Raw genomic sequence first — 27,924 nt, forward strand, 5'->3', positions numbered from 1 at the left:
ATTGCTAAAGTACAATACCTTACAAATTGATTTTCAGATTCAGCATAATCCCTAATCAAAACTCCAAGCTGAATTTTTGCAGAAAATAAGTCGAGGAATTGAAACCTCCATGCATTGCTTGTTAAAGTGTAAAATTGTGCAGCCAATTTGAAGAACAGTTTGGCAATTCTTCAAAAGTTAAAATTAGAGTTGCCATGTGACCTAGCAATTCCAAACCTAGCTACTATATTCCCACGAGAATTGAATAACGGTGTCTGGACAAAAACTTTTACAAAAATGTTTATAACAACATTATCTATGAAAGCCACAAAGTGGAAACAACCCAAATGTCCATCAACTGATGAATGGATAAATCAAATGGGTTATATGCATACAAAGTATAATCTTGGGCAATGATAAAAGAATTGAAGTACTCATACATACTACAACATGGAAGAACCTTAAAAGCATTATGCTAAATGAAACAGACCAGTCACAAAACACTCCAGTTGAAGGATTCCATTTATATTATATTAAAATAAGCAGATAGATAAAAGAAAAAGGTAGAGTAATGATTACTTAGGATGGAATTTGGGGGGAAATGGGCTATGACAGGTAATGTATACCAGGTTTCTTTTTAGGATGATAAGTATATCCCAAAATTGATTGTGATAATAGTTGCACAACTCTGTGAATATACTCAAAACTATTAAATTGTGCACTTTAACTGGGTGAATTATATCTCAATAAAGCTGTTTAAAAAGAATGTCTATAAATCATAGCTTCTTTCAGTGAAAATGACTTCGTATTAATTTTGTTATCATAAATAACCAAGTGACTCAATTTTGAAACTATGATGTATTATTTTGTTGTAAAATTTAAGGCTACCAGATCAGTTACTTTTCTGATGACCGGGAAACGAAATTCTGTTTTAAAATATAGATATATGTGCATTCACATATTTCCATGCATATTTGTATGATTTAACATCACCAAAAAATACATAAAACTCTACCTTCCCAACGATTGCTCAACTACAATTGTGTAAAAATATTGGATATTTTAAATGTTAATCTCATAAGGGCTTTTTTTTTTTTTTTAAGTTTCTTCTGTACTATGCTCTTTTTTGGGGGGGGATATGGGGGAACAGTGTGTTTCACCAGGGCCCATCAGCTCCAAGTTGTCCTTCAATCTAGTTGTGGAGGACGCAGCTCAGCTCCAAGTCCAGTTGCCGTTTTCAATCTTCAGTTGCAGGGGGTGCAGCCCACCATCCCATGTGGAAATTGAACCGGCAATCTTGCTGCCAAGAGCCTGCGCTCCAACCAACTGAGCCATCCAGCTGCCCCTCAGGCAGCTCAGCGGCATCTCGTTGTCTTCAATCTAGTTATGGAGGGCTCAGCTGACTGGCCCATGTGGGAATCGAACCGGCAACCCAGTTGTTCAGAGTTCATGCTCTAACCAACTGAGCGATCCAGCCACCCCTAATAGGGATATTTTATAAGTGCCCTGTAAATGAAGAAAACTAAATGGTTATCTGATGGGAAAAAAAAAATTTGTCTTAATGAGTCAGTTCTTATATGTCCTATTCTTTAGATTTACATGTGATGGGATAATGACAGTACCTGGACTCTATATCCTGTTGAGGATTTATAGGATCATGAATTTCTATCTTTAATTTTTAGGATTATGTCTTCTTAGCAAATTGACCTTTTTATAATGATGTAATGTACTTCATTATAGCTAATACCATTTTTTGTTCTAAAGTCACGTTTTATATTGATATACCGGTAGCTACTCTATTTTTATTTTGCTAGTTTTTGTATGGTATGCTTATTGATGCTTGATACCTCTTGGCATTTGAAAACTTTACAGAAACCTCATAAAGGAGTTTTAGAAGATATTATAGTTTAACACTAAGTATTTTACATCTGTAGTTTATTATATTGCTAAACTGATTTGTCATGTTTCAGAAAATGAGGAATACAGAAATCAATTTTCTTTGAGATAATTATAGCTATATTTCATTCTTGAAACTAAACGGCATCTTAGAGTTCAATAAACTGTTTCCAAATTAACCTAATTTGTTTTCAGATTTATTCTCAGATTAATTGGATTCTTAACCAAGTGGTTAGCTATAATTGGTTAGTTCATTATACGTTTCTATGACTGGTTTTCCCATTCATTTTAGTCATGTCCTTTCTTTGTTTTAGGAGACATATTTCAACTGAGTTTCAGGTGTAGCTCAATGACCATGGTTTCCACTTATAGTCACAAACACAATTAAAAATATCTACATTTGGGAGACTAGGCCAAAGTATCGCAATTATAAAAATGTGACCCTATCCACCCACGCCTGGTTAGTTCTGTTTCTCTGGGAATTATTTCTTGACAAATCAAGGACCAATTGTTAAAATATTGGAAGTCTCTGATGTATTAATATATAGATTTTGAACTCTTCCTGTAACAATATGATTTGTTTTTGGCCAATAAAAACACACCGTTGAAATCTAAATTTTATCATTTGTTTCCTACCCTAACAGGTGCAGAAATAACTGTTCAACCGACTGTGGAGGAGGCCTCCGACAACTGCACTCAAGAGTGTCTCATCTTGGGCCATTCTGACGCCTGTTGGATGCCAGCTACTCTGACCCATGCCAGCCCTTCAAATGCACAGGCCCCTGCTCTATGCCGCAGCCCACCGCCAACCCCGGCCTCTGCTCACTGCCGTAGCCCTCCAGTGACACAGACCATAGCTCTCTGCCACAGCCCTCCGGTGACCCAAGCTATCGCACTGTGCCACAGCCCTCCACCAGCGCGGGCCTCTGCTCTCCACCACAGTCCGCCTCTAGCGCAGGCTACTGCTCTTCGCCACAGCCCCCCACCAGCACAGGCCTCAGCCCTCAGCTACAGCCCTCCGTTGGCACAGCCTGCCGCAACCCACCGCAGCCCTCCTCTGCCACAGGCTGCTGCTCTCCATCGCAGCCCTCTACAACCAGCAAGGGGTTTGCAGCAAGGTGCTGGACCTGAGGGACTACTTTCTCTTGATCAGGGAGTGCAAGGTAGTACAAGATCTCAGTTTTACACTATGTCTGAAAGACTTCATCCTGGTGGTGATTCAATGAAAGTCATACCCTTGACAACCTTCACTCCAGGCCAACAGGCCAGACCCCCTAGGGGTGATTCTCCCATTATGGAAGAACATCCCTTGTAAAGCTACAATGGCTAATTCACATTTTTCAACAGGATGTATATAATTAAAATTTAAGATTCAATTTCAATGAATATTCCAAATTATTAGATTTGTAAATAGCTATGTAAATAGAAACAGATACCAGAATAAACTCTAGAGCTAGACCCTTAGTCAAAAATTAAAAATAAATTTACAATTTGTTTAATTCAGAATGTGTATTTAAAAAGAAAAGAAATTGAAATATTTACACCCCTTTGTACAGAAAGGCTTATCATGATAGATATTAATATGTAACATATTATTTCTGATGCACTGTAATTTTTTATTTATTCTTGCCAAAATGTGCAATATTACTGATTTTTTCCAATCTGATTTTTGTGGACCTACTAAGTAGCAAATGGAAAACTAGCAAATATCTGATTTTCCAAGAGTACCTTTAGTTAATCTAATCTTTGTTCAGATAACATTAGAAAGTATAAATACAATAGCATTTTTGTTTGTCTTTTTGTTTGATATTTGTTGTTTGTCTCCAGTGTACTTTTATAGTGTTTGTACAAAACTGCAGAAGAGGGAGTGTAAATATCTCTTATATATTTGTCTGTCTTTTTTATGTTTTCTATCTTTATTTCAAGAATATATTGTTGATAAAATTTGTATATACATTTGCAGTTATATATATATTATATATATATATAAACTGTACAGATATATGTCCATAACCTATTCTCTACTCTTTAGTAGAGTTCGAGACACAGAAGTGCAATAACTGTGCCCAAATTAGGCAACTATTTGCTTAAAAAGGCCTCTTTTTAAAAATACTTACTTTTGTAATTTAGTGTAAAGTGCATCCGAAATAATATTGTATCTGCTATTTTAAGCCTATATCCCATTATTAATTAGGACTTTATCTTCTGGAATTTGTATATAACAGCCTAGAAAATCACAAGGAAGGTGGATGCAGTTGGTGCATGATTTATTTACACTAAATAAATCTATAAATTGCTATTTTCTAGAGAATATCTGTAAATCACTATTTTCTAGAGAATATCAGAAAGACTTAAATGATGATGTGACAGCTAAAGGTTGATACCAAAAGATGTTCATTAAAAAGAATAAAGAAATTAATATAATTGTAGATAAAACCACATACTAAACACATAAGACTAAGGGAGTTTTCTCATTCTAGCTCAGCTTGCTGAAGAAAACCACTGATAACAAGATGAGAGTTAGGAAGGAACTTTTCAAGAGATACAATTAAAAATCTACATCAAAGGTGTTTAAGTATAGAACTTTAAGGAGATGTGCAGAGGGAGAAATGAGGTTCATGACTACTTCTTGGGGTAGATAAGAAATACCCCAATTACACACACACACAAAGAAACAACAAAATCTCATAGGATAACAAAACACGCCCTTCTAAGCAAAGAATACACTAGTATTCCTAGGGAACATTAGTTTCCTTCTGTTGTCTGTTCTTTATTTTCTTTTTTGTCCTCTTAACTGACCATGACCTTCTATGTACACATTTTACCAGTTTACAGAAACACCACTAACTTAATTTTCTTCCATCGCAACACCAAGAAAATGTCTTGCTTCAGTATTACACTAAACCAAGAGACAATTGATATTTTAATGGGGGGGGGGGAACTATTTCTTGTTGATTAAATTAGATATAGACTTTGTGATGTGTAACTTGAAGATATGTAATTTATGATTAAACTGTGTGTAAATGTTGTAATATAAACCGTGGTAAATGTACAATTTTATTGGTGAAGGTTTCCACTGAGTGTTGAGAAAGCTTCTCTTCTTGTGCCCAGCAGGTTACGTAGCGTTTTGAGAATATATTGTTACCATTGTGAAACTCTTTAAATCATATTGGAGTTGGTGTGTAGAATAACTTCTTACCTTTTAACTACAAGAGTTTAATTACTGGAATTTCAAATTAATTAGCATTATTAATATTTTTTTCTCCTTTGTATTTGTTGATGTTCAAAGGGATTTGCAGCATACTGGTACTCCAGGTGCATGTGAATCCCAAAGGACTGATGATGTTTGAAAGTTTATTGAAATATTACCATGTATATGTGTGGATATTATTATTGATATTGTTGATAATGAGGGTTTTAAAACTGGGTAAGATAGGAAAAAACCCAGAATGACAAAATCAGAGCTTCCAGTAGACTTTAGAAAGTTTTTCTTTAAAATCTTGCAAAGATAATATGAGAATTTTTTTCTTCTGTTTTAGTTAATTCCACATTTTCCTGTTTACATTTTAGTTAAGATCTACACACACAAAAAGAAATACATAAAAATGAGATAAAAAGAAACTGAAAAAGTATTAAATAATATGTCAGGACTATGAATCGTTACTATGTTAATGAGGATCAGACTAGGAATAAAAGCGAGATATTTGGGAAATTTTTTCTGATAGTGTGATTCATTAACATGGATAAAAATAGACTGAAAAATCACAAATTGTGCAGTCCTCCAAATGTTATAAGGGTGAGTTATAAGGGTGGCTCTTACATTCTCATATCTAAATCGGTGAAGTTTTGATACCTTTCCTAGAGATATAGGAATGAACAGATATGCTTTTATTGCCCTTTCTAACTCTGATTATATAGTCAGACTTAGATTGTGTTTAGAATATCAAAAGGCTGGGCACCCTCTTCTGGGTTTGTGCCAGAGAGGCTTTGAATGGAAGCAGGCTAGAAGTAGCCAAAGAGGCAAGGGGTGTGAGCCCAGCTATTCTCCCCTATGCATTCTCTTTCTGAGCTTCCACTAGGTCTGGCCTTGGCAACCTGTAACTTCCAAGGCTTCAGATCTGATGAGACCTTTCTCATCACATTGCAAATTCTTTCTTCAAGTGGATGGACAGAGCTATAGGTTGACAAAGCTCACAAGTGGTTTTTCTGATGTGGAAAAAATTTAGTCCTGGAACTACAAAAAGTATCATTTTACCGTCAATCAAAAATATTTCCCTTGGGAAAAAAAAAAAGATTTGATTTAGTTTGAAATGAGAACTTCAAATTGAATGACAAGTATGATAATAATATGTTCAGAGAGACTGGTTGTTCAATTTTGTAGCCATGTTCAATTACATGCGATTATTAATTTACTAGCTATAGCATTAATATATCACATTTGTAAGTATGTATTCAAACACCATGTATCTTATATGCTTAGTGCATATACATTTTTTTCTTGAACTTTATTTTCAAGTTTTAGCTAATATTGTGTGGGTGTATTAAAAACAAACATATATGATACAAACAATGTAATAAATTTAGAGTACATTTTGTGTAGTCTCATTTAGTGATTTAACAGTTTATTTTTAGTAATGTAAATTTGGTTAGAAAAAATGGTTGTTAAATGATTAGTGCTATTGTGTATTAGTGACAGTTATGCAGAGCCTCTGCCTTCCCAAACTAATATTTGTCACACACTTTCATTAACATGGATAAAAATAGACTAAAAAATCACAAATTGTGCAGTCCTTAAAATGTAATCATGTCACATGCAAAAAAATCCTTTTCTGTCATGGGAAAATTAAGTAAGTTTTACCCACATTTATATTTCAACATTAGTTTTTTTTTTATTCACATTAAGACTGAATGTGCATGTATTACTCAATATACATTTATGAACATCTAGTTGTTTAGGCTTTTCTTTTTGACACTCTGCTGATTTACATTTTCCAGTATGGCTATCATTTCTTGTCTTTCTTTTCATATTTGTTTCAAACCAAATTTGTAGTTATGTTTAGATAAAGCTTTTATCACAATCATTCATTAGACATTATTTTGGCTATTTCCAATTGGCACAATCACCCTGGAAAACCTGGGAGCAAGAGAAGCTGAACCGTATTTGGACAGGAACCTTTTTACATTATGTGCCAATTACCACACCAGAGCAATTTTATGCAGAGGCCTTAAAATATTCATTCGTAGTAGCTTTCTTACACTAACAATCCATGTGCTTTCAGTAAATGTGATTTTTAAAAGCAGTATAAGTTGACAACAGCAGAATTAGTAATATAAAGACTACTCAGAAAAATGTGTGTGCACAAATGAAAAAAAAATGAAGGCAATTGTTTAGTGATTGTATGTGGTATTTTTAGGAATAAAATGTGTGAAATTTATGCTATCTCTGCTTAAAATACTTGGAATTTTATGAAAAATATATTTATGTTCGTATTTTGGGAAGATTCCTCCTCTGTGACATCATACAGCATCTGAAAGTGAACAGTATCCCAAAGCAGCTCTAGCCATGCTTTGGAAGTGAGATGGTTGGATATTGGATGACCCAGGATGGCAGTATGTAGTCCAGTGGCAAATGTGTATTAAGTGTTCTATTTCAGGTTCTGTATTGCATGTTTTCTTATTAATTAATATAGACATTAATAAAGTTATGAGAAATAAATATGCATTTTATTGTGTGTATTTGTTAATTAAAAAATCAAAGATTTTATTTCATTTTCAATTTGTGTTTAAATTTACATAGAGTAAAATATACCTTGTTGGTGGTACATTTCTATGAGTTAGCTTCCTTTTTTGTTTACTCTGATAATCCCTTCAATACAATTCTCTGCATTGAACATCATTTCACTCACTTTTCAAAGTTGGTGAACAATATTGTAGTGTTTTAGAACGTTTATTTTGCATCTTCTAAAACTAACTTTAAAAATATTTATTTATTCCCGAGTAGGCCTATTGCCTCACTTAATGTAAAATCCACCTATGAATTTCTCTGTACAATCCTTGAAGATCCAAATTAAGTAAGTTTCTGGAGAACGTTGATAATATTGGTGGAACAAAGTAATTTCACTCCTGGCCTCACTTTTACTCTGGCTAAAAGAAGAGAATCCCAGTACACTGAAACCTCTCAAATTGCACAGGATTAGTAAATACTCAATTGCATTTGGCATTTTTATTAGTCCTGAAGTTTGATTAAGAGTTATAGAGCTAGTGCTTTTTGTCTTCTTTTTTTTCTCAACCTTCTTTCTATTTTTGTGATATTGATTTACTCATTCTCACTAAGGGTTAGCTGATAAAGGAAGAAAAAAACAAAATCTAAATCAAGCAAAAATTTAACCTCTGGCAAAAATAAATTGAAGTTTTAGAAGAAATATATGTGTAGGTTAATTTGTGTTATTTCTCATCCTGACTCTAGCCATTTGAGGATAAAAAACCACACACACACAATGTAATGATTAATATATATATATTAGAAACCACCAGATTACATATAGACATTATCATAATAATCTTGGCAAAAACTCTAAAAACCTGAAAAAGAGAATATGATGAATACACGAGGTCGAAAAATTAAATTTGCAAACTCATCCTTGAAAAAGTGCTACGTACCTCATTGCTGAATATCACTATGGTCACCTTCGAAGTACTCCCCTCGGGAAGTTGTGCACTGATGCCAGTACCTAGTCCACCCTTCAAAGCAATTTTGGAACTCTTTTTCTAGAATGGCCATCAGAGCTGTCATTATATTAGTTTAATGTCCTGAATGTCGTCAAAATGTCTTCCTCCTTTCAATATTTCCTTTATTTTTGGGTAAGGAAAGAAGTCATTGGGGGCCAGAGCAGATGAGTAGGGAGGGTGTTCTAACACAGTTATTTGTTTACTGGCTAAAACCTCCCTCACAGACAGTGTTGTGTGAGCTGGTGCATTGTCATGATGCAAGAGTCATGAATTGTTGGCGAAAAGTTCAGGTCATTTTCGTCTAACTTTTTCACACAGCCTTTTTAGCACTTCAAAATAATAAACTTGGTTAACTGTCCAGTTGATACAAATTCATAATGAGTAATCCCTCTGACATCAGAAAAAGGTTAGCAGCATCGTTGCAACAAGTTCGCAAACTTAATTGTCAGATCTGTATACTCTGTGAACAGGGGAAAAAGTGTCATACTAGAAAAGAATGTTGAAAATCTCTAATATTTCAATAAATTAAATAATTAGTGAGCTAATATTTAGTGTGATTAAAAAAATTATTGAACTTGCTGATCTTATTGCCAAACTGGTTACGCAGATGTATAAAATAAATTGTTGATGATGTAATGGAAATGCTTCAAACGAAACAAAACCTGTGAGGCAGGCAAGCAGGTTCAGAGTTTAGACTCCATATTTTGGGTTACAAACTCCATTGCCATTTTAAATGTCTGAGGATGTATAGCTGCATAAAAAAACCCTCAAGTTTAGCCTGTGAACAGGTTTACTTCCTTTCTTGTCTATCAAAGTATTCTAAAGTTAATTGAGTGAAATAGAAACAAAAGACTAAATAAAGTAAACCATAAATAAAAGATTAATCCTATGAGTGACTTATGTAACTCAGGGATCTACTCATAGTATATTTTCTTCATAAACATTTTTGAAAAGTTTTAGATTTACAGAAAAATTGCAAAGATAATACAGTTTCCAAATATCTTACTCCCAGATTCCTCTATTGTTAACATGGCATATTTGTTACGATTTATGGGCCAGTATTGTTGCATTATTATCAACAAAAGTCTATAGTTTATTCAAATTCCCTTAGTTTTTTTCTTAATGTCGTTTCTGTTCCAGGATCCCATTCAAGATTTTACATTACATTCAGTCATCATGTCTCCTTAGGCTCCTCTAGACTGTGACAGTTTCTCAGACTTTCCTTCTTAATGATGACCTTGACAGTTTTGAGGAGTTCTGGTGAGGTGTTTTGTAGAATGTCCATCAACTGGGATTTTTCTGGTGGCTTTTTGTCTTAATTAGACTGGATTTATGGGTCCTTGGGTGGAAGACCACAGAGGTAAACTGCCTGTTTTATCACATCTTATCAGGTGTACATGATAGTACAGTATTTAATCTACACAGAATTTGGCATCTTCTCATTTTATGTTTGGATTTCACTCTTCACCATTGGATCAGATACCCACAATTTTTCAAGTGTTTGGTGCACCCAGGATCAGGGCATCCCAACAGTGTACCTTTTCTGGGCATGAAGTCCCTGGGACAATTCAGGATATGCCCCTTCCTAAATTCCCACTGATTACAAGGATTAGTGGCCTCACATTTTATTTTAATTCATCAGTCTCTAATAGGGTAATTTTGACTATAGTGTTATTAGAAAATAATAAGCAAATGTGTTTTCCCACATATCCTAAATAAGAAATGAGTGCTGTGGTGATATTCCACTAACGATGAAAATTTCAGGAATCATGGCTGTGATATTGTGATTTGAAATAAAATATATATTGGTCTCTGACCCCAGTTTCTAACAGAGAGCTCCAAAAACTCTTGCAAATTCCTAAGTGATAAGAGCATCTTCTGTTCTAATATTTGATCTTTGTTCAGTTCCTAACACAGGGCTCCTCAAACCCTTGTAATTTCCTGGGTTATAACAGTGTCTTTGTTCTAATCAGGTGATGCTAAGCGGGCTCCTGGATGCTACTGGATGAGGGCTGGTCACCAGAAAGACCAATCCATGATTAGAAGCTTGTAATTTTTAGCCCTGCCCTCCATTCTCTTGAGAAAGGAGAAGGGCTGAAAATGGAATTCATAATGCCTTAGTGATGAAGCCTCCACAGAAATTCAAAAGGACAGGATTCGTACAATTTCCACTTTGGTGACCACATGGAGGTGTTGAGAGAGTGGTGTGCCCAGACAGGGCAGAGAAGCTCTGCACCCCTTCCCCCATACTTTGTCCTACACATCTCTTCCATCTGTATGTCCATCTGTATCCTTTATCATAGCCTTTAATAAACTGGTAAACGTAAGTGTTTACCTGAGTCTTGTGATCTGCTTTAGCAAATTAACTGAACCTGAGGTAGAGGTCGAAGGAACCTCCAATCTGAAGCCTGGTCAGTAAGCCAGAAACACAGGTAACAACCTAGGCTTATAATTGGTGTTTGAAGCTGGGGGACAGGGAGGGTGTAGTCTTGTAGGACTAGGCCCTTAACCTATGGAATCTGATGCTATATCTGGGTAGATAGTCTTGGAATTGAGTTGTATTATAGGATACCCAGTTGGTGTCACAGAGAATTGTTTTGTATGGGGAAAATCCTCCACATATTTGGTGACCAGAAGTGCTGGATGTAAATTGTTCTGTGTGAGTAGCAAAGGAGATACATAATAAAGAGAAATACAGAAGTAGGTGGAGAACTGAGTTTTTCCTTTTTTTATTGACATTAAAGCATTTTATTAAATATAAATAATTAAATCACTGTTGTAGTGGAACATGAAGAAACCAATGCTATAGAAAAGGAAATCCAGAAATAGACCAAAATATCTGTGGTATTCAATGTATGATAAAGCTGGAGTCTCAAAATGGTGAAGTAGATAAACACTGCGGTTGCCTCCTATCATGACCACACCAAAATTACAAATAAATTAGAGAACAACCATTTGGGGACAGAGTCCCAGAGAGCATTTTCCAGGCTTTCGGCTTCACATAGAAAGGTGCTGGCTCGGGCAGTAGATGGCCATCAGCTGTGACTAGTTGGCCATCAGCTGTTACCGGTTAGCCAATAGCCACTGATATGTAACTGACGTGGCTAAGCTAGCAAGCGTGGATTGCAGCTAGCAAGTTAGGTGTGTTGGCAGAGAAGCAGACGGTGGATTGCAGATAGTTTGGCTCCTGTTTCCTGTGTCTGCAACCCAGCTGCCAGCGAGAATATAGTGGTATGACTCCCCTATCTATGGCTCCGTGGGTGTTCCTTTTTGGCCTCACCATATCATGCGTTCTTGTGCCGGGAGCGGGAGCTGAGACCCCACATGCCACCCGGTGTGACAAACCATCATTGAGAGTCACCTAAATTCTAGCTGAACCAAAGCTCTACAACCAAAGACATACAGAACAAACCACCACAAGATGGGTAGGAGAATTGGAGACACAGAATGGGCTAGTCCCACTTCCACATGTGGTGGTTAAAAATTAGGAGGGATATCTCCCTGTTTTTGTTGCCTTCCTGTATTTGTTTTTTATGTAGAGCTACTATGTCTCCTGGCCTTAGTAGAATGGCCTTATGTAATAGGTGTCCTGTGGGGCCTAGTGGTACAGTCTGGGTGCTCCAGATGTATCCCATGTTTGGGTTATGTGTGCCCTCCTGTTGTAGCTGAGGCTTGATTGCTGTTTGCATGTCAATGGGAGGAATTGACCTTCAGGCTGATTGGTTATGAGGACTGGCTATCACTACAGTGGAAGAGCTGTGGTGCACGAGCTGACCCTACAGAGTAAGGTTCACTATAGTACGGCTCTGGTGCCTCCCCAGTCTGCCATTTGGGTGTGTCATTCTTGGAGGTGGCCAGGTGATGCTCTGGCCAAGTCTGAAGCTGGCCACTGGATCTGCCAGACCCAAGGCCTCCCAGGAGGGGACCCACTGGAGACCCAGTTCAGCCACAGTCTGTGCCCTACCCAGAGCCACCTGACATGAGCCAGAAAGCAATGCAGAGATGGCTGCCACCAGCACTGTGCTTCAGGTGCCTTGAGAGGCTTGCTGCCACTAGTGCTGGGCTTAGGGCTGCTCAGCCAGAGATCCAGGACATGCTGAAGCCAGATGTTGCTTGTTTGGGGTTTGTGAACCTTTGAGAGAGTTTATGAAAGTCCATCGTGTGAGCCAAGGCAGGCCATTATATGCAAAAGCCACTAGAAGCGGTTTGGGTGTAGCCAAAATTTGGACGGGTCGTGGTATCAGGGAATCAGGGCAGGGCAGACAAAAGGCAATAGCCAGTTTGATGGAGGTCTAGATATGATGTCTGCATGTGTGCATGCATGCGTGCATCTGCAGGCAGGAAGGGGGAGGGCTCAACAAAGAAGCGATGCCTTCCACCAGCTCCTCCAACCTGGAGAAAGCTGCCCTGCTAGCCTTCTCTCTGAAGACAGACAATTTAGTTCCTCTCCATATTTTCTTGGCACCTTTCAAGCTGCTGCCTCCAGCGCTGGAGCTCAGAGCAAGTGAGTCTGTCAGCAAGCAAGTTTGTGCATGGGCCGTTTAAGAGGAGCACCTGGGAGTGCAGCCATTCTCTGTCTCACTCAGCCATAATCTCTGCTGGTTTTCACAGCCAGAAGTTATTGGGACTTTTCTCCCTGGCACTGAAACCCTGTGCTCCTCAGGGGGAACCTCAGCAGCCAAGATATCCCTCCTGGTTTTCAATGGTTATGCAAATGTGTTGGAAGAAGCCTGTTCCACATCTCTGCCCCTCCTACCATTCTAGAGATGGTTTCTTCTGTATGTCCATAATTGTAGGGCCTCCAATCAGCTGCCGTCTTGACCAGAAATCCCTTTTCTTTTTTCTTAATATTGCTGTGGCTATTCAGTGTCTTTCATGGTTCCATATAAATTTTAGGATTATTTGTTCCAGTTCTGTGAAAAATGCCATTGGTGTTTTGATAGGGATTGCATTGAATCTATAGATTGTTTTAGGTGGTATGGACATGTTAATGATGTTTTCTTCCTGTCCATGAGCATAGTATGTGTTTCCATTTATTTGTATCTTCTTTAATTTCTCTCTTCAGTGTCTTACAATTTTCTTGTACAGGTCTTTCACTTCCTTAGTTAAATTTTTTCCTAGGTATTTTTCATTGCAATTATAAATGGGATTCCTTTCTGAATTTCTCTTTCTGATAGTTTGTTACTGGTATGTAAAAATGTAACCAGTTTCTGAATAATAATTTTGTATCCTGCTACTTTACTAAATTCATTTATCAGTTTTAATCATGTCTTGGTGGAATCTTAGGGGTCCTCTATATATAGTAACATGTCATTTGCAAGTAATTACAGTTTTACTTCTTCTTTTCCAATTTTGATGCCTTTTATATCTTGTGTGACTGCTGGGGCTAGGACCTCTAGTACTATGATAAATCCAAGTGGTGAAAGTAGACACCATTGTTTTCTTCCTAATCTTCAGGGGAATGCTTTTAGCTTTTCCCCATTGAGTATGATGTTCCTGAGGTTTTATCATATGTGACCTTTATTATGTTGAGATATGTTCCCTTGATTCCTACTTTGCTGAGAGTTTTTAATCATAAATGGATGCTGGACTTTGTCAGATGCTTTTTCTGCCTCTATTGATATGACCATATGATTTTTGATTTTTATTTTGTTTATGTGACATATCACATTAATTGGTTTGCAAATATTGAATCAACCTTGCATTCCAGGAATGAATCCCACTTGATCGTGATGTATGATCTTTTTAATGTATTGCTGAATGCAGTTTGCTAATATTTTGTTGGGGATTTTACATCCATGTTCATCAGGGATATCGGTCTGTGTTTTTTTGTTTTTTGTTTTTTTGTAATGTCTTTGTCTGGTGTTAAGTCAAGGTAAACATGGCCCCATAAAATGAGCTTTGGAGCCTTACTGCCTGTTGAAATTTTTGGACTAGTTTGAGAAAAATAGGTGTTAATTAATTTTTCAGTGTTTGGTAAAATTCACCTCTGAAACCATCTGGTCCAGGACACTTGTGTGTTGAAAGCTTGTTGATTACTGATTGGATTTTGTTAGGTGTAATTTGTCTGTTCAGATTTTTTTGTTACTTCCTGATTCAGCCTTGGAAGATTGTATGCTTCTAGGAATTTAACCATTTCCTCCAGTTTGTTGGTATAGCTGATTATAGTGCTTTCTTAAATTTATGTTTTATATTTATGTGGTATCTGTTGTCACTTCTCCCCTTTTATTTCTGATTTATTTATTTGGGTCCTCTTTTTTTCTTGAGTCTGGTTAAAGGTGTTTTTCAATTTTGTTTATATTTTTAAAAACCCAGCTCTTGGTTTCATTGACCTTTTTTATTGTTCTTTTAGCCTCTGGTTCATTTATTTCTGCCCTGATTTTTATTATTTCCTTACTTGTACTCACTTTGGGCCTTGTTTGCTGTTCCCCCCCGCCCCCCCCCCCCACATCCCTCCCTTATATGTAAAGTTAGACTGTTTATTTGAGATTTTTCTTTTCTTTAGGTAGGCCTGCACTGCTATGAATTTCCTCATTGGGACTGCTTTCGCTGTGTCCCATAGATTTTGAGTTGTGTTTTCATTTTCATTTGTCTGAAGATGTCATTTGATTTCTTCTTTGATCTCATTATCCCTTTCATGATTTAGTAGCATGTTATGTAGCCTCTCTGTGTTTATGTGTTTTTTTCTTCTTTTTTTTCCTTTTTCTTTTGTAATTGATTTCTAGTTTCATACCACTTTAGTCAGAGAAGACACTTAATATGATTTCAATCTTCTGAAATTCATTGAGACTTGTTTTGTGTCCTAATATATGGTCTGTCTTGGAATGTGTTCCATGTACACTTGAAAGAAATATATATTCTTTTTTTTGGGGGGGTAACATGCTCTAAAAATATCAGTTAAATCAACATGGTCTAGTGTATCATTTAAAGCCATTGTTTCCATGTTGATTTTCTGTCTGGAAGATCTGTCCATTGGTGTTAGTGAGGTGTTAAATTCCCCTACTATGACTATCTGACTATGTTACTGTTTATCTCTGCCTTCATGTTGGTCAATATTTGTTTTATATGTTTATGTGCTCCTATGTTGTGTGCATAAATGTTTACTAGGGTGATGTCCTCTTGTTAGATTGATCCCTTTATTATTATGTAGTGTCCTACTTTGTCTCTTATTATAGTCTTCATTTAAAGTCTATTTTGTCTGATATAGCTTTTTACTCATTTGCATTTGCATGAAACATTTTTTTTCCATCCCTTTGCTTTCAGTCTGTGCGTGTCTTTCGATCTGAGGTGGGGCAGCATATACATGGGTCTTGTTTTCTTATCTATTCAGTTACTCTATGTCTTTTGATTGAGGTGTTCAATCAATTTATTTTTAAAGGGTTATTGATAGGTACATAGTCATTGCCATTTAATTATTCATATTTTTTATGTTCCTTTGTTTGTTTTACCCTTTCTTCTGCTTGAAGTCTGTTCATCATTTCTTGTGATAATGTGGTAATGAATTCCTTTAGCTTGTGCTTTTTTGGGAAGCTCTTTATCCCTCCTTCAATTTTAAATGATACCCTTGTTGGGTAGAGTAGTCTTGGTTGTAGGCTCTTGTTTTTCATCACTTTGCCACTTCCTTCTGGCCTGCAAAGTTTTTGTTGAGAAATCAGCTGATAATCTATGGGAACTCCCTTTAAGTATCTAGTTGTCTTTCTCTTGCTGCTTTTAGGATTCTCTTTTTGCCTTTAGCTTTTGCCATTTTAATTACGATGTGTCTTGGTGTGGGCCTGTTTAGGTTCAGGTTGTTTGGGACTCTGTGCTTACTGGGCTTGTATGTCTATTTCCTTCATCAGGTTAGGGAAGTTTTCAGTTATTATTTCTTCAAATATGTTTTTGATCCTTTACTCCCTTGTTTCCTTCTCACACCCCTATGATGTGAATGTTGTTACACTTGATGCTGTCCCAAATGTCCCTTAAACTTTCTTCATTTTTTAAAATTGTTTTTTCTTTTTGTTGTTCTGATTGGGTGTTTTCTGCTACTTTGTCTTCTAAGTTGCTGATTCTATCCTCTGCTTCATCTAATCTACTTTTGATTTCTTCCAGTGTATTTTTCATTTCAGTTATTGTATTCGTTATTTCTGACTGTCCTTTTTTATGGTTTCTATATCCTTCTTTATGCTTGCTATCTCTTTGTTGAAATTTTCACTAAGTTCCTTAAGCCTTCTTATAACCAGTGTTTTAAACTGTGTCTCTGGTAGGTTGGTTGCCTCCTTTTCATTTAGTTCAATATCTAGAGGTTTCTTCTGTTCTTTCATTTTCGACATGTTTCTTTGTTTTCTCATTCGGGCTGTCTCTCTGTATTCACTTCTATGTATTAGGTAGATTTCCTGTGTGTCTCAGTCTTTTCTGGGTAGCCTTATGTACTATGTGTCCTGTATGGTCTAGTGACGCAGTCTCTCTGATCTTCTGTTCCTGTGTTCAAGAAGTGTCCCTTGAGTTATTGTGTGTATTTTCTTCTTATAGTTGAGCCGTGATTGCTTTAGAGGGCCTGTGGGTGGGATTGAGTCCCAGGCTGACTGACTGTGAGGAATGGCTATGCCCACAGTGTATGTGCTGCTGTGTGGGGGCTGACCCCTCTGAATGGGGTTTGCCCCTATTGGCTGTTTTGCCTGTTGAGTCCACAATTCAGGTGTGCTGCTTTTGGGGCTAACCAGGTAGTGCTTTTCTGTGGTTTGAAGCTGGCCTCTTGTGTTTTCTCTGGTGTCTCTTGGGAGGGTCTCCCATAGGGGGCTATGCCTGTTGCCACCTGCTGCTGCCCATAATGCTTATTCATTGAAAGAGCCTCCTTTGGTGGGGGGCCAGGCTGGTTGACCTGGGGGAGTGCCCCCTGCAATGCAGTGTTAGGTGGGTGGATCCAGGTTCTAGGGAGTTATGGGGGATGGGGAGTGATTTACAAAGTTAATGCATTTTTGGTTCTTGCACTGGTGCTGGGCCTATGCCCGCGTTGCAAAAGTACCACCAGCCACTGCTTCCCTCAGGCCCTCCGGTCTCCAAGAGCCACCCCAGAGAGGTTGTGGTACAGTATGTAGCTCACTGCTCACTACCAAATTTGACTGCTGTGGGCCATCCACTTCTGCAAAAAGCTTTCACATCTTGTGGGGCAGTGCCAGTCACTTAGCAGCTCAGACTGCCCCTGGCAATGCAATTCTAGCTGCTTACTATCTCTTTGTTAAGTTCTCACTAAGCTCCTTAAACATACTTATAATCAGTATTTTGAACTCTGAATATGGTAGATTGCTTTCCTCCATTTTGTGTAGTACTTTTTCTGGGGTTATTACCTCTTCTTTCATTGGGAACATAATTCTTTGTCTCCTCATTTTAGCTTCTTCTCTGTGTTTGTTTGTTTGTTTGTTTGTTTGTTTTATGTATTTGGTAGATCTGCTATGTCTCCCAGTCTTGTCAGGGTGACCTTATGTAGTAGGTGTTCTGTGGGGCCCAGTGGCATAATCTCCCTGATCACTTGAGCCAGATGCTCCAGGAGAGTGTCCCTTGTGTGGTTTGTGTGTGCCCTCCTGTTGCAGTTGAGCCTTAATTGCTTTTGACATGTCAGTGGTTGGGATTTACCCTTAGGCTGACTCTCTGTGAGCATTTTCCATAACCACAGATTATGATCTGTGTGGAGTCTGGCCCCATGTTGCAGGATTTGCCCTAGAAGGCTCTGGTGCCTGCTGATGCCATCCTTTTGGTTTGCCACTTGTGGGACTAATCAGGTGGTGCTCTGCTGTTGTCTGAAGCTGGCCACTGGGTGTCTTGGGCCTGCAACCTGTTGGGAGGACTTCTGGTACAAGCAAAGCCCATCCTTTGCCTGTCACCAGCCAGGGGCTACCTGGTAGCAGCTATAACATGATTCATGGATGGTAGCTGCCTATAATGGACATGGAGGCATGTGGGAGAGACCACACTGTGAACCATGGCTGGCTGCTACCACTCCCAGGCCTGGGACAGTTCAGCAAACGGCACAATGTATCCTGAGGCTTTTCTCCACATGTTGGTTGCCTATAAGGTTCATCCACTGAAGAAGCCTCAGGCAATATGGGAGTTGGTTGAGGTGGGGACTCAGGGAATCACCAGGGTAGGGTGAGTGGTGTTCACCAGGTTAATGCATATTCAGAAATGGCACCATTGCTGAGCCTGTGGGCCACTCAGCAAAAGGCCCAGAGCATACTGAAGCCAGGCACCCTGTGCCTGGGCCCTGCAGACCTTTTAGAGATTTAAAGAAAAACTTTATTGTATGCTGAGGCTGGCTGCCTCCAAAAGAACCTCTGGCAGTGTGCAAGTTTTTCTTGGGGTGGGGGCATAGCCCCAGGGAATAATCCAGGTGGAGTGAGCAGATTTCACAAGGCCAATGCAGGTTCAAATTTGGCTGTGTGGGTGGAGGGTTCAACACAGGAAAGATGGCATCTGCCAGTAGGTGGCATGAAGTTAGGGCTCAACATAGGGACTATGGCTGCTGTCCGTCCTGCCCTTGCCCTGAAACCATACATCTCAGCCTCTCCCCATATGTCTGTAGTGCTTCTTGACCCAATGTCCCTCTACCAGAGCCTTGGTTGAGTGCCTGTGAACAAGTGAGTCTGTGGGCCATTTAAGAGTATGCTTTGATTTCTAGCAGCCTTCTGTCTTACATGGACAGACAGAATCCCCACTGATTTTCACAGCAATATATTGTGGGGATTCCCAAGGCATTGGTGCTTTGGACTGGGGAACCTGGTGTGGGGCTGGGACGCTTCACTCCTCAGGGGGACCTCTCCAGCTGAGATGTCCCTCTCAATTCTCAACCAACATATGTGGGTGTGGGGTCAGCTTATTTCATGTCTCTACCCTTTGTACCAATGTCCATGTGGTTTTTTTCTTTATATCCTTAGTTGTAGCACTTCTGTTCAGCTAGTCTTCAGATAGTTCTCCAGGTTGATTGTTCTATAATTTAGTTGTATTTTTGATGTGGTCATAGGACAAGACAAGCACAGCATTTTCCTACTCTGCCTTCTTGACTAGAACTCTGAGATTTTTTTCTTTTATAATGGCAAGTAGAGGGAGATCTCAAGCATCTAGTCACACAGAGGACAAATACAATAAAATAAGTAAATATACCTTATTTCTGGGGTTGAGGACAAAAAAATGCTGGATTTTAACTTGTTTTAATTGTTTTAGAGTTCTGAAGAAATGCCGATAAAATGATTATTATTTGATAGATTGATGCTTTGATGTTTAAGTATATCTATTAGGAGATAGTCACTATATACTCAAGGGAGAAATGGTATTGAAGATTTATCTGATGAAAAACTGTTGGCCTTTTTCTTAATTCTTTTCAAACTTTACACCAGACCAGTTCGCTCTTTGGCACCACATAACTGGAAGTTACAAAAATGTATTACCAAACAATGCATTCATTGTGGAAGAGGGAAGTGCTTTTTCATAAACTGAAGGGAAAAAGTTTTCTTTCAATTTAGAATGCTTCTAAGTTCAAATTTATAGAACAAATTGCACTTTAATAGCCCAAGGTAATTTTTTTCCTCTGCATTCTTTATTCGTAGGAATAGAAAAATCTATTAGTGGATGACACATATGCATTTCTTTTAGGTGCAAAGATTATACTGCATGTCACTGTATATTTTTCTATGAAAGCATCCATTTCGTCAAACTCAATGAAACTAAGAGCCTGAATCACATACTGCCCATTGCACAGCACTGAAAGTCATTTTCATACATATTATAAATAAGTTACATGCTTAGAAGGGAGCATTCATTTAAAGAATCAGCCATCAACTCCCTAAGTAATTTAAGTTTACCTAGTAATTTGTCAAGAAAATTTTTAGTACACACAAGTCTCTTTCTTATCCAGAAATTACATTGAGAGAAGTTGAACTTTAAACATAAGGAGTAAGGATGCAAAGTACTTGCCTGGCCAGCCACACAATTGGAGGTAGTATCCCTTCACCCTAATATGTTTATTGGTGTGTGCCATTAAGCAATTGTAGAAATTCAGGATGTGGGTTGTTTATTTCAAAAATCCTGTTGTCTACATCTCGGGTGAAAAAATGTCACATAGATTTCACAACACTATCAACTTCACTGACTAGAGTTTATAGTAACAAGAAAGAGTACTGAGGTTCTGAGCCGGCTAATTTTATACATCAAATTGGGTGGGTCATAGTACCAGATATTTTCTCAAACACTGGTCTGGATTTGGTTGTAAAGTTATTTTCTACATGTGACTAACTTTTCTGAAGGTTCTTTTTTTTTTTTAACTTAAATATAGTTGGTAAACAATATTATATTAGCTTCAGGTGTATAGTCTAGTGATTAGTATAGTGATTTGACATTTATATACCTTAAAATGTGATTGATACACTAATTCTAGTAATCAACTGTCACCATGTAAATTCACCACAATGTAATTGACTCTATCCCCCTGCACCTTTTCCACCCATCCCCTACTCCATCCCACCTGGAAACTATCCATTTGCTCTCTGTTTCTAAGTCTGATTTGTTTTCTCTTGTTTGTTAATTTTTTTGGCTTTTTTTTTTTTTTTTTTTTTGAGATTCTACATATACACAATACAAGTTCATCTATGCCATCACAGATGGCGAGAACCCATTCCTTTCCATAGAGGAACAATATCCCATTGTGTATATATACCACTAACTCTTTATGCATTCATCCATCAATGGACCCTCAGGCTGCCTCCAATCTTGGCCAAGGTAAACAATGATGTAATGAACATATGGATGCACACATCCTCTGGATGTAGCATTTTGGGTTTCTTCGGATGACTATCCAGAAGTGGGATTATTGGGTCCTTCTTTTTTACTTGTTTAGCCTTTGTTTTAAAGTCTATTTTGTCTGTTATAAGTACTGCTACCACTGCTTTTTTTTTCCTTCAATTTTCAGTAAGTATCTTTTTCCCATCCCTTTAGTTTCAGTCTGTGTGTGTCTTTTCATCTCAAATGAGCATCTTGTAGGCAGCATATGTAAGGGTCTTGTTTCCTTATTCCATTCAGGCATCCTATCTTTTGATTAAAGTATTTAATCCATTTACTTTTAAAGTAACTGTTGTTAGATATAGTTATTGTGATTTTACTATTTATATTTTAATTAATTAATTAATTAACTTGTTTATTTTGTCTTAAAGAAGTCCCTCTAACATTTCTTGTAATACTTGTTTGGTGATGATGAGCTCCTTTAGTTTTTCTTGTCTTGGAAGCTGTTTATCTATCTTTCAATTTTAAATAATGGCCTTGCTGAGTAGAGTAATCTTAGTTGTAGGTCCTTGCTTTTCTTCAATTTGAATATTTGCTGCCAATTCCTTTTGGTCTGCAAAGTTTCTGTTGAGAAATCAGCTGACAGTCTTATGGGAGCTTCCTTGTCAGTAACTAACTGCTTTTCTCTTGCTCCACTTAAGATTTTCTTTGTCTTTAACTTTTGGCATTTTAATTATGATGTGTCTTGCTTGGTGTGGGCCTCTTTGTGTTCATCTTGTTTGGGACTCTCTGTACTTCCTGAGCTTGTATATCTATTTTCTTTAGCATATTGAGGAAGTTTTCAGTCATAATTTCTTCAAATAGATTTTGAATTCCTTGCTATCTCTCTTCTTCTTCTGGTACCCCTATGATGAGAATGTGGCTATGCTTGATGTTTTCCCAGAGGCTCCTTAAACTCTTCTCATTTTTTTGATTCTTTTTTTTTTTCTTTTTGCTGTTTTGATTGGGCATTTTCTGCTTTCTTCTAAACTACTGATTCGATCCTCTGCTTCATCTAATCTACTGTTGATTTCCTCTAATGTATTATTCATTTTAGTTATTGTACTGTTTATTTCTGACTGGTTCTTTTTTATGTTTTCTATCTCAATTTTAATGTTACCTGTCTCTTTGTTGATGTTATCCCTTAGATCATTGAGCATCCATATAACCAGTGTTTGGAACTCTGCATCTGGTAGACTGCTTGTCTCTGTTTTGTTTTGTTCTTTTTCTGGAGCTTTGTTCTGTTCTTTTTTTGGGGGAAATATTTACTTGCCTCCCCATTTTGGCTGCTTCCCTGTGTTTGTTTCTATGTAGGGCTGCGTACCCCTCCCAGTCTTAGTAGAGTGGCCTTATGTAGTAGGTGTCCTGTTGGACCCAGTGGCACAGTCTCCCTGGTCACCAGAGCTTGTGTGGTTTGTGTGTGCCCTTCTGTTGTAGTTGAGACTTGATTAATGTTTGCACATCAATGGGATGGATTGACCCTCAGGCTGATTGGCCATGAGGACTAGCTGTGACTACAGTGGAGGAGCTGTTGTGCAGGGGCTGACTCTACAGAGCAGGGTTCAGTTTAGTGGGGCTCTGGTTCCTGCCCAGTGTGCCCTTTGGGTGTGTTGTCCTTGGAGGTGGCCAGGGTATGCTCCAGCCCTGTTCAAAGCTGCCCACTGGGCCTGCCAGCCCTTGGGTCTCCTGGGAGGGGACTAGCTGCAGTACAAGTCAGCTACAGTCCGGGTCCTGCCTGGGGCCATGTGGCATGTATCACAAAGTAATCCAGAGATGGCCTCTGCCAGCATTGTTCTTAAGCTGCCTGGAGAGTCCAAGCCGCAAATCAAGACTGGCTGTTGCCGGGATTAGGGCTGTTGAGCCAGAGTTATCGGACATGCTGAAGCCAGATGATGCTTGTTTGGGTTTTGTGAACCTTTGAGAGATTTTGTGAAAGTCTACAGCATGAGCCGAATCAGGCAGGTTATACAGAAAAGCCACTGGAAGAGGCCCGAAAGTTGGGTGGGGTATGGTCTCAGGGAATCAGGGTGGGGCAGATGAAAGGTGATAGCCAGTGGAATGAAGACTCACATATGATGTCTTCTTGCTGGGAGGGGGAGGGATCAACAAAGATACAATGGCTTCTGCCAACTCCTTTGCCCAGGAGAAAGCTGCCCCTTTAGTCTTTGCCCTGAAGTCAGACAATTCAGTTCCTCCCCGTATGTCCCTTTCAAACTGCTGCCCCAGTGCTGGAGCTTAGAGTGAGTGAGTCCATCAGCAAGTAAGTCCTTGTGTGGTCCCTTTAAGAGGAGCACCTGAGAGTGCAGCTACCCACCGTCTCACTCAGTCACAATCTCTGCTAGTTTTCAGAGCCAGAAATTTTGAGACCTTCTCCCTGGCACTGAAACCCGGGGCTGGGGAGGGGCTCCTTGCTACTCAGTGTGGGGGTCTCAGAAGCTGAAGTATCCCTCCCAATTTTTAATGGTCGCTCATGGGTGTTGGATCAGCTCAATCCACATCTCTGCAACTCCTACCTGTCTAGAGGTGACTTCTTCTGTTTGTCCATAGTTGTAGGGCTTCAGTTCAGCTAGACTTTAGGTGATCCTCAATAATAGTTGTTCTGCTTTGGTCTGATGTTGTCCTGAGAGTAAGGGAGCACAGCATTTACTTACTCTGTTATTGTGACTGGAAAATCAATATCTTTTGGATATGTCCCCTTGAGGAAGGGAAACAAAAGCAAAAAATTAACAAATGTGACTTCATCAAAATATATGTGATTAACTTTTAAATAAGTAAACTTTGAGTCAAAAAGATTACCATCCATTATGTGGGTGGGCCTCATACAAACAGTTTATAGACTTAAGAGAAAAACTCCTGACCTTCCTCTGAAGAATAGGGAATTCTGTCAAGAGACTGCCTTCAGATTTGAGCTACAATATCAACTCTTCCCTGGGTGTCCAGCCTGCTGGGATAACATATCCTATTGGTACTGTGTTTTCTGGTGAAACACTGTACAGATTTAATTTTAAAAAGTCATCTGTCATACAACATAAGGCTTAATGAAATGCTGTTCCATCTAGTATAATGATTCTGAGAGAATGATGTTCTTTCAAAGTGTAAGTGGGCTTACTTAGAATTTTATTTGCCTCTATTACTGCTTGGTGGTTAAATTTTCAGGTCTAAAATCATACAGATCTAGGCTCAAATCCAAGGTGTTCCACTTGAAAACTAGATTACCATGGGTTAATTTTTAACCCTCATTTTTTTCATTTGTAAAATAGGGCTTATCTTAGCTATATTGTGAGGAATAATGGCAATGCGTGACTTTGGAATTTTGGTTGAGGAAGGGAGGAACTATGTGATAAAGAAAAAGTGAGAAACATTTTCCTCTGGAATGTCACCTGTACATAATTTACCTCTCTAAGATATTATCTTTTTCCATTCAATGGGGAAGTGAAAGGAAAAAGAATGAGTCAGCCCTACTCTGTCCTTAGAGAGGGTATTTCAGCCATGAGACCCTTGAAGTCTAACCACCTGATGAAATGAGGATGTTAGTCACTTAAAGAACAAAAGGAACTTTCATCCCTTGGTCCTTGAGGCAATGCTTATGGGCATTTTCAAATACCTAACCAGACCATGGTCATCACTTATGGCTAAAGTTTTATATCTGTGATATTATTAGTGAGGAATAAAGCAGCAAAGAAAAATAACTTAAATATTCAGAAAGTGAGCTAGTGAGGAAGGGAAGAAAATAAGAAAGACAGGTCTGATAGAGCATTCATGCATTCAGTGAGTATTTAATGAGGGCCTTTGATGTGGCAAGCAGTGCTCTAGGCAATGAACATATAATGACGAGAAGAGAAACGGTTTCTGCTCTTATGGAGCTTATGATCTAATAATATGCAGGGGACAGGCAATAAATATGAACACACATACATTTATTAGAGAATGTCTGATAGTGATAAGTGAGGGAAATCAAACAAAGTAATTGATGGAGGCTGATTATTTTATTTGGATATATATCAGTTAAGATGCTTTTTTCTCCATATAATAGAAAACTCTGACACAAATAACTTCAAAATAAGAAATTCCATTATTTGACTTAACATCATATCCTAAAGCAAGGAAGTTTCAGACGGGTTACATCCAGACTCTAACTTTGCTTCCCTGTAAGTCCCTTGGTTTTAACCTACTATGTTAACTTCATTCTGAGGCTGGGATAAGAACATTGCTGCAATTTTGTTGTCACATCTAGACACAGAAATGTCCAGAGAAAGAAGAGGAGATGTCATTGTTCAAGAATGAGAAAAATCTTCCTCAAGAACCTGTTAGCTTACTATTTTATTGGCCTAAATGAGGTCACATGCTCCTAACAAAACAGTCACTATTAAAGGAATGGGATTGCCATGAATAAATCAGACTAGATGGAATATATTTGGTTCAGTCAAATATCATAACCATCTTTGTTGTGATTTTTGTGAAATTAACATTTCTTAAGTAGAGCCCCGGGGTGTTGGATGTTGATCCACCAATTCAACAAAAGCCACAAGCGAATATAAAATAGAGAAGGTTATTACTCACAGGTCATGGATATATACAGCACGTCTCAAGGGTCCACATGGGAATGTCAAGACAAGATGTATATAGAAAGGGAACAGCAGGACTTTGGGCACATGCTTTTATTAGGGTCTGTGGGTAGAGTGCTTTTGGGGTTCCTGGGCCAGATTGGTATATTCAGACCCCAAAGAGCAAGGTTTTGGTAAGCTCTGTGGGGGTTCTTACCGTGTTTCCCCGAAAATAAGACCTAGCTGGACAATCAGCTCTAATGCAGCTTTTGGAACAAAAATTAATATATAAGACTCAGTAGTATAGTATAGTATAGTATAGTATAGTATAGTATAGTATAGTATAGTATAGTAAAATAAATGCCTCTGTCACTGTGCAAAATCTGTCTACCATTGCTCCTGTGGGGGAGGAACAGTGGTAATTACTCCCCTTTCCTTTCTCAGATCTTCTGGCTGGTTGAATAATTAAAATGATATAAAACAGATTAACAGGGGGAAATAACCAAATTTAATTATGTATGCACATACAGGGGTTCCACAGAAATATGAGGGGAACAAAGGACAAATTGGTCAGCTAAGCTTACATGCCATCTTGAGCTAAGGAGAAAGGGGAATAGTGGTTTGGGACTTCAAAGGGGAGGAAGGCAATTCACATGGAGATGGAAAAGCAAACGTTTGGTAAGTAGGTGTTTGCTGGGCCATCTTTAACAATGGAAGACAGAGAGGATTTTGACCAAACAGGCCTTGCTATGTTCTTCCCTGTCTATTACACCTAGTTCATATCAAGCTCTAGTTATCTGTAATGATAGCTCCTTTCTGGGAGGTGGTCTTCTATCTAAATTATTTCAGGCAGTTAGTGGTAAGGTCAAAGATTCTTTCTGATTTTTTTCTTTCTTAAAAATAACCAACTGAAAATAATAAATATCACAAAGAGGCATATTTAGCGGGGTTTCAACTCTGCTTCTCCTCACTCTAGAACTTGTGACAATGACAGTGGCTCACTACTCTCAGACACTCCTGTTTTATGCCTAAGATTGCTAGATTGTAGCTTCAGGTTTTCTCAGTCTGCATCCCTTGGTATGGAACCTCTATATTATGAGTCATCTGAAATGAAGACAAATAGACCACAGTATCCTCATCCTACCATACCCAGAGAAGGGCTTGTTCCCCATGAGTGGGGGGCTGGGTGTGGGAAGAGACTCTCAGACGTTCAGACACACTTGCTTGGAATTGAGTTTCTGCAACAGAACTTGGGGAATCCTGTTTTCTTGGCTGATCCCAACATAAGTGGACCTCTAATTATGCTGGTCTGGGGTTGGGGAGAGGAAGTGGGTTGTGGCTCAAATGTTAAATATAGTCTGTTCTTACAAAGATTTAGTAGATTTTCTTGAAAAAAACACACACAAAATGTTTATTTGTTGTATGCCCTTAGAATAATTTCCAGAGACTTTAAATGACTATCTATTTGTTTTTGGTTTTTAATAACTTTTACCAGTTATGGTTGGTATGGAACCTCCATATTAGGGCAAGGTTCTCACACTGCCATTCTGCAATCTGCGCTTTTAACATTTGATATTAAAAAATGAAGAAATGAAAAGTGAAACCAAAAGTCACTTCTTAAAAATACAAATTAAATAGGTAAACTACTGTCTAAACCTACTAAGGATAATAAAGAAAAAAGTACAAATGTGTCATACAAGAAATGAGAAAGAAGGTATAATCACAGATGTGGAAGTTAACAAAAAATATAATGTGGGACAATATTCAAAATTGTTTTTATCTGAGGGACATAAATTATTACATTTTAATGCAAATATAAATTACCAAATTTGACCAAAGAAATGGTAAAATACCTAAACATAAAAACATTAAAAGACAGACGAGAGGCCATAAAAGAACAATTTATTTAAAGAGACCAGGCTTAGATGCTTTTCCTGTTCAGTTATATATAAATTTTAAGGTTCATAAAACTCCTGTATTTTTTCAAACTCAT

General features: G+C 38.1%; 1 protein-coding gene across 6 annotated transcripts in view; it reads left to right on the plus strand.

Moving 5' to 3' along the window:
* Positions 1-7,591, plus strand: part of PCDH11X (protocadherin 11 X-linked) — an 803,219-nt gene extending 795,628 nt beyond the window's left edge. For all 6 annotated transcript variants that reach the window (XM_074323530.1, XM_074323532.1, XM_074323533.1 and 3 more), the window contains one exon: positions 2,520-7,591. In XM_074323530.1, coding sequence (XP_074179631.1) covers positions 2,520-3,190 — 671 coding nt within the window. In that variant the 3' untranslated portion in view covers positions 3,191-7,591. The remainder of the gene's footprint in view (positions 1-2,519) is intronic.
* Positions 7,592-27,924: the final 20,333 nt, after the last annotated feature.

Source organism: Rhinolophus sinicus, chromosome X, assembly GCF_036562045.2.
Source record: "Rhinolophus sinicus isolate RSC01 chromosome X, ASM3656204v1, whole genome shotgun sequence".
In the NCBI taxonomy this organism is placed as follows: Eukaryota; Metazoa; Chordata; class Mammalia; order Chiroptera; family Rhinolophidae; genus Rhinolophus; species Rhinolophus sinicus.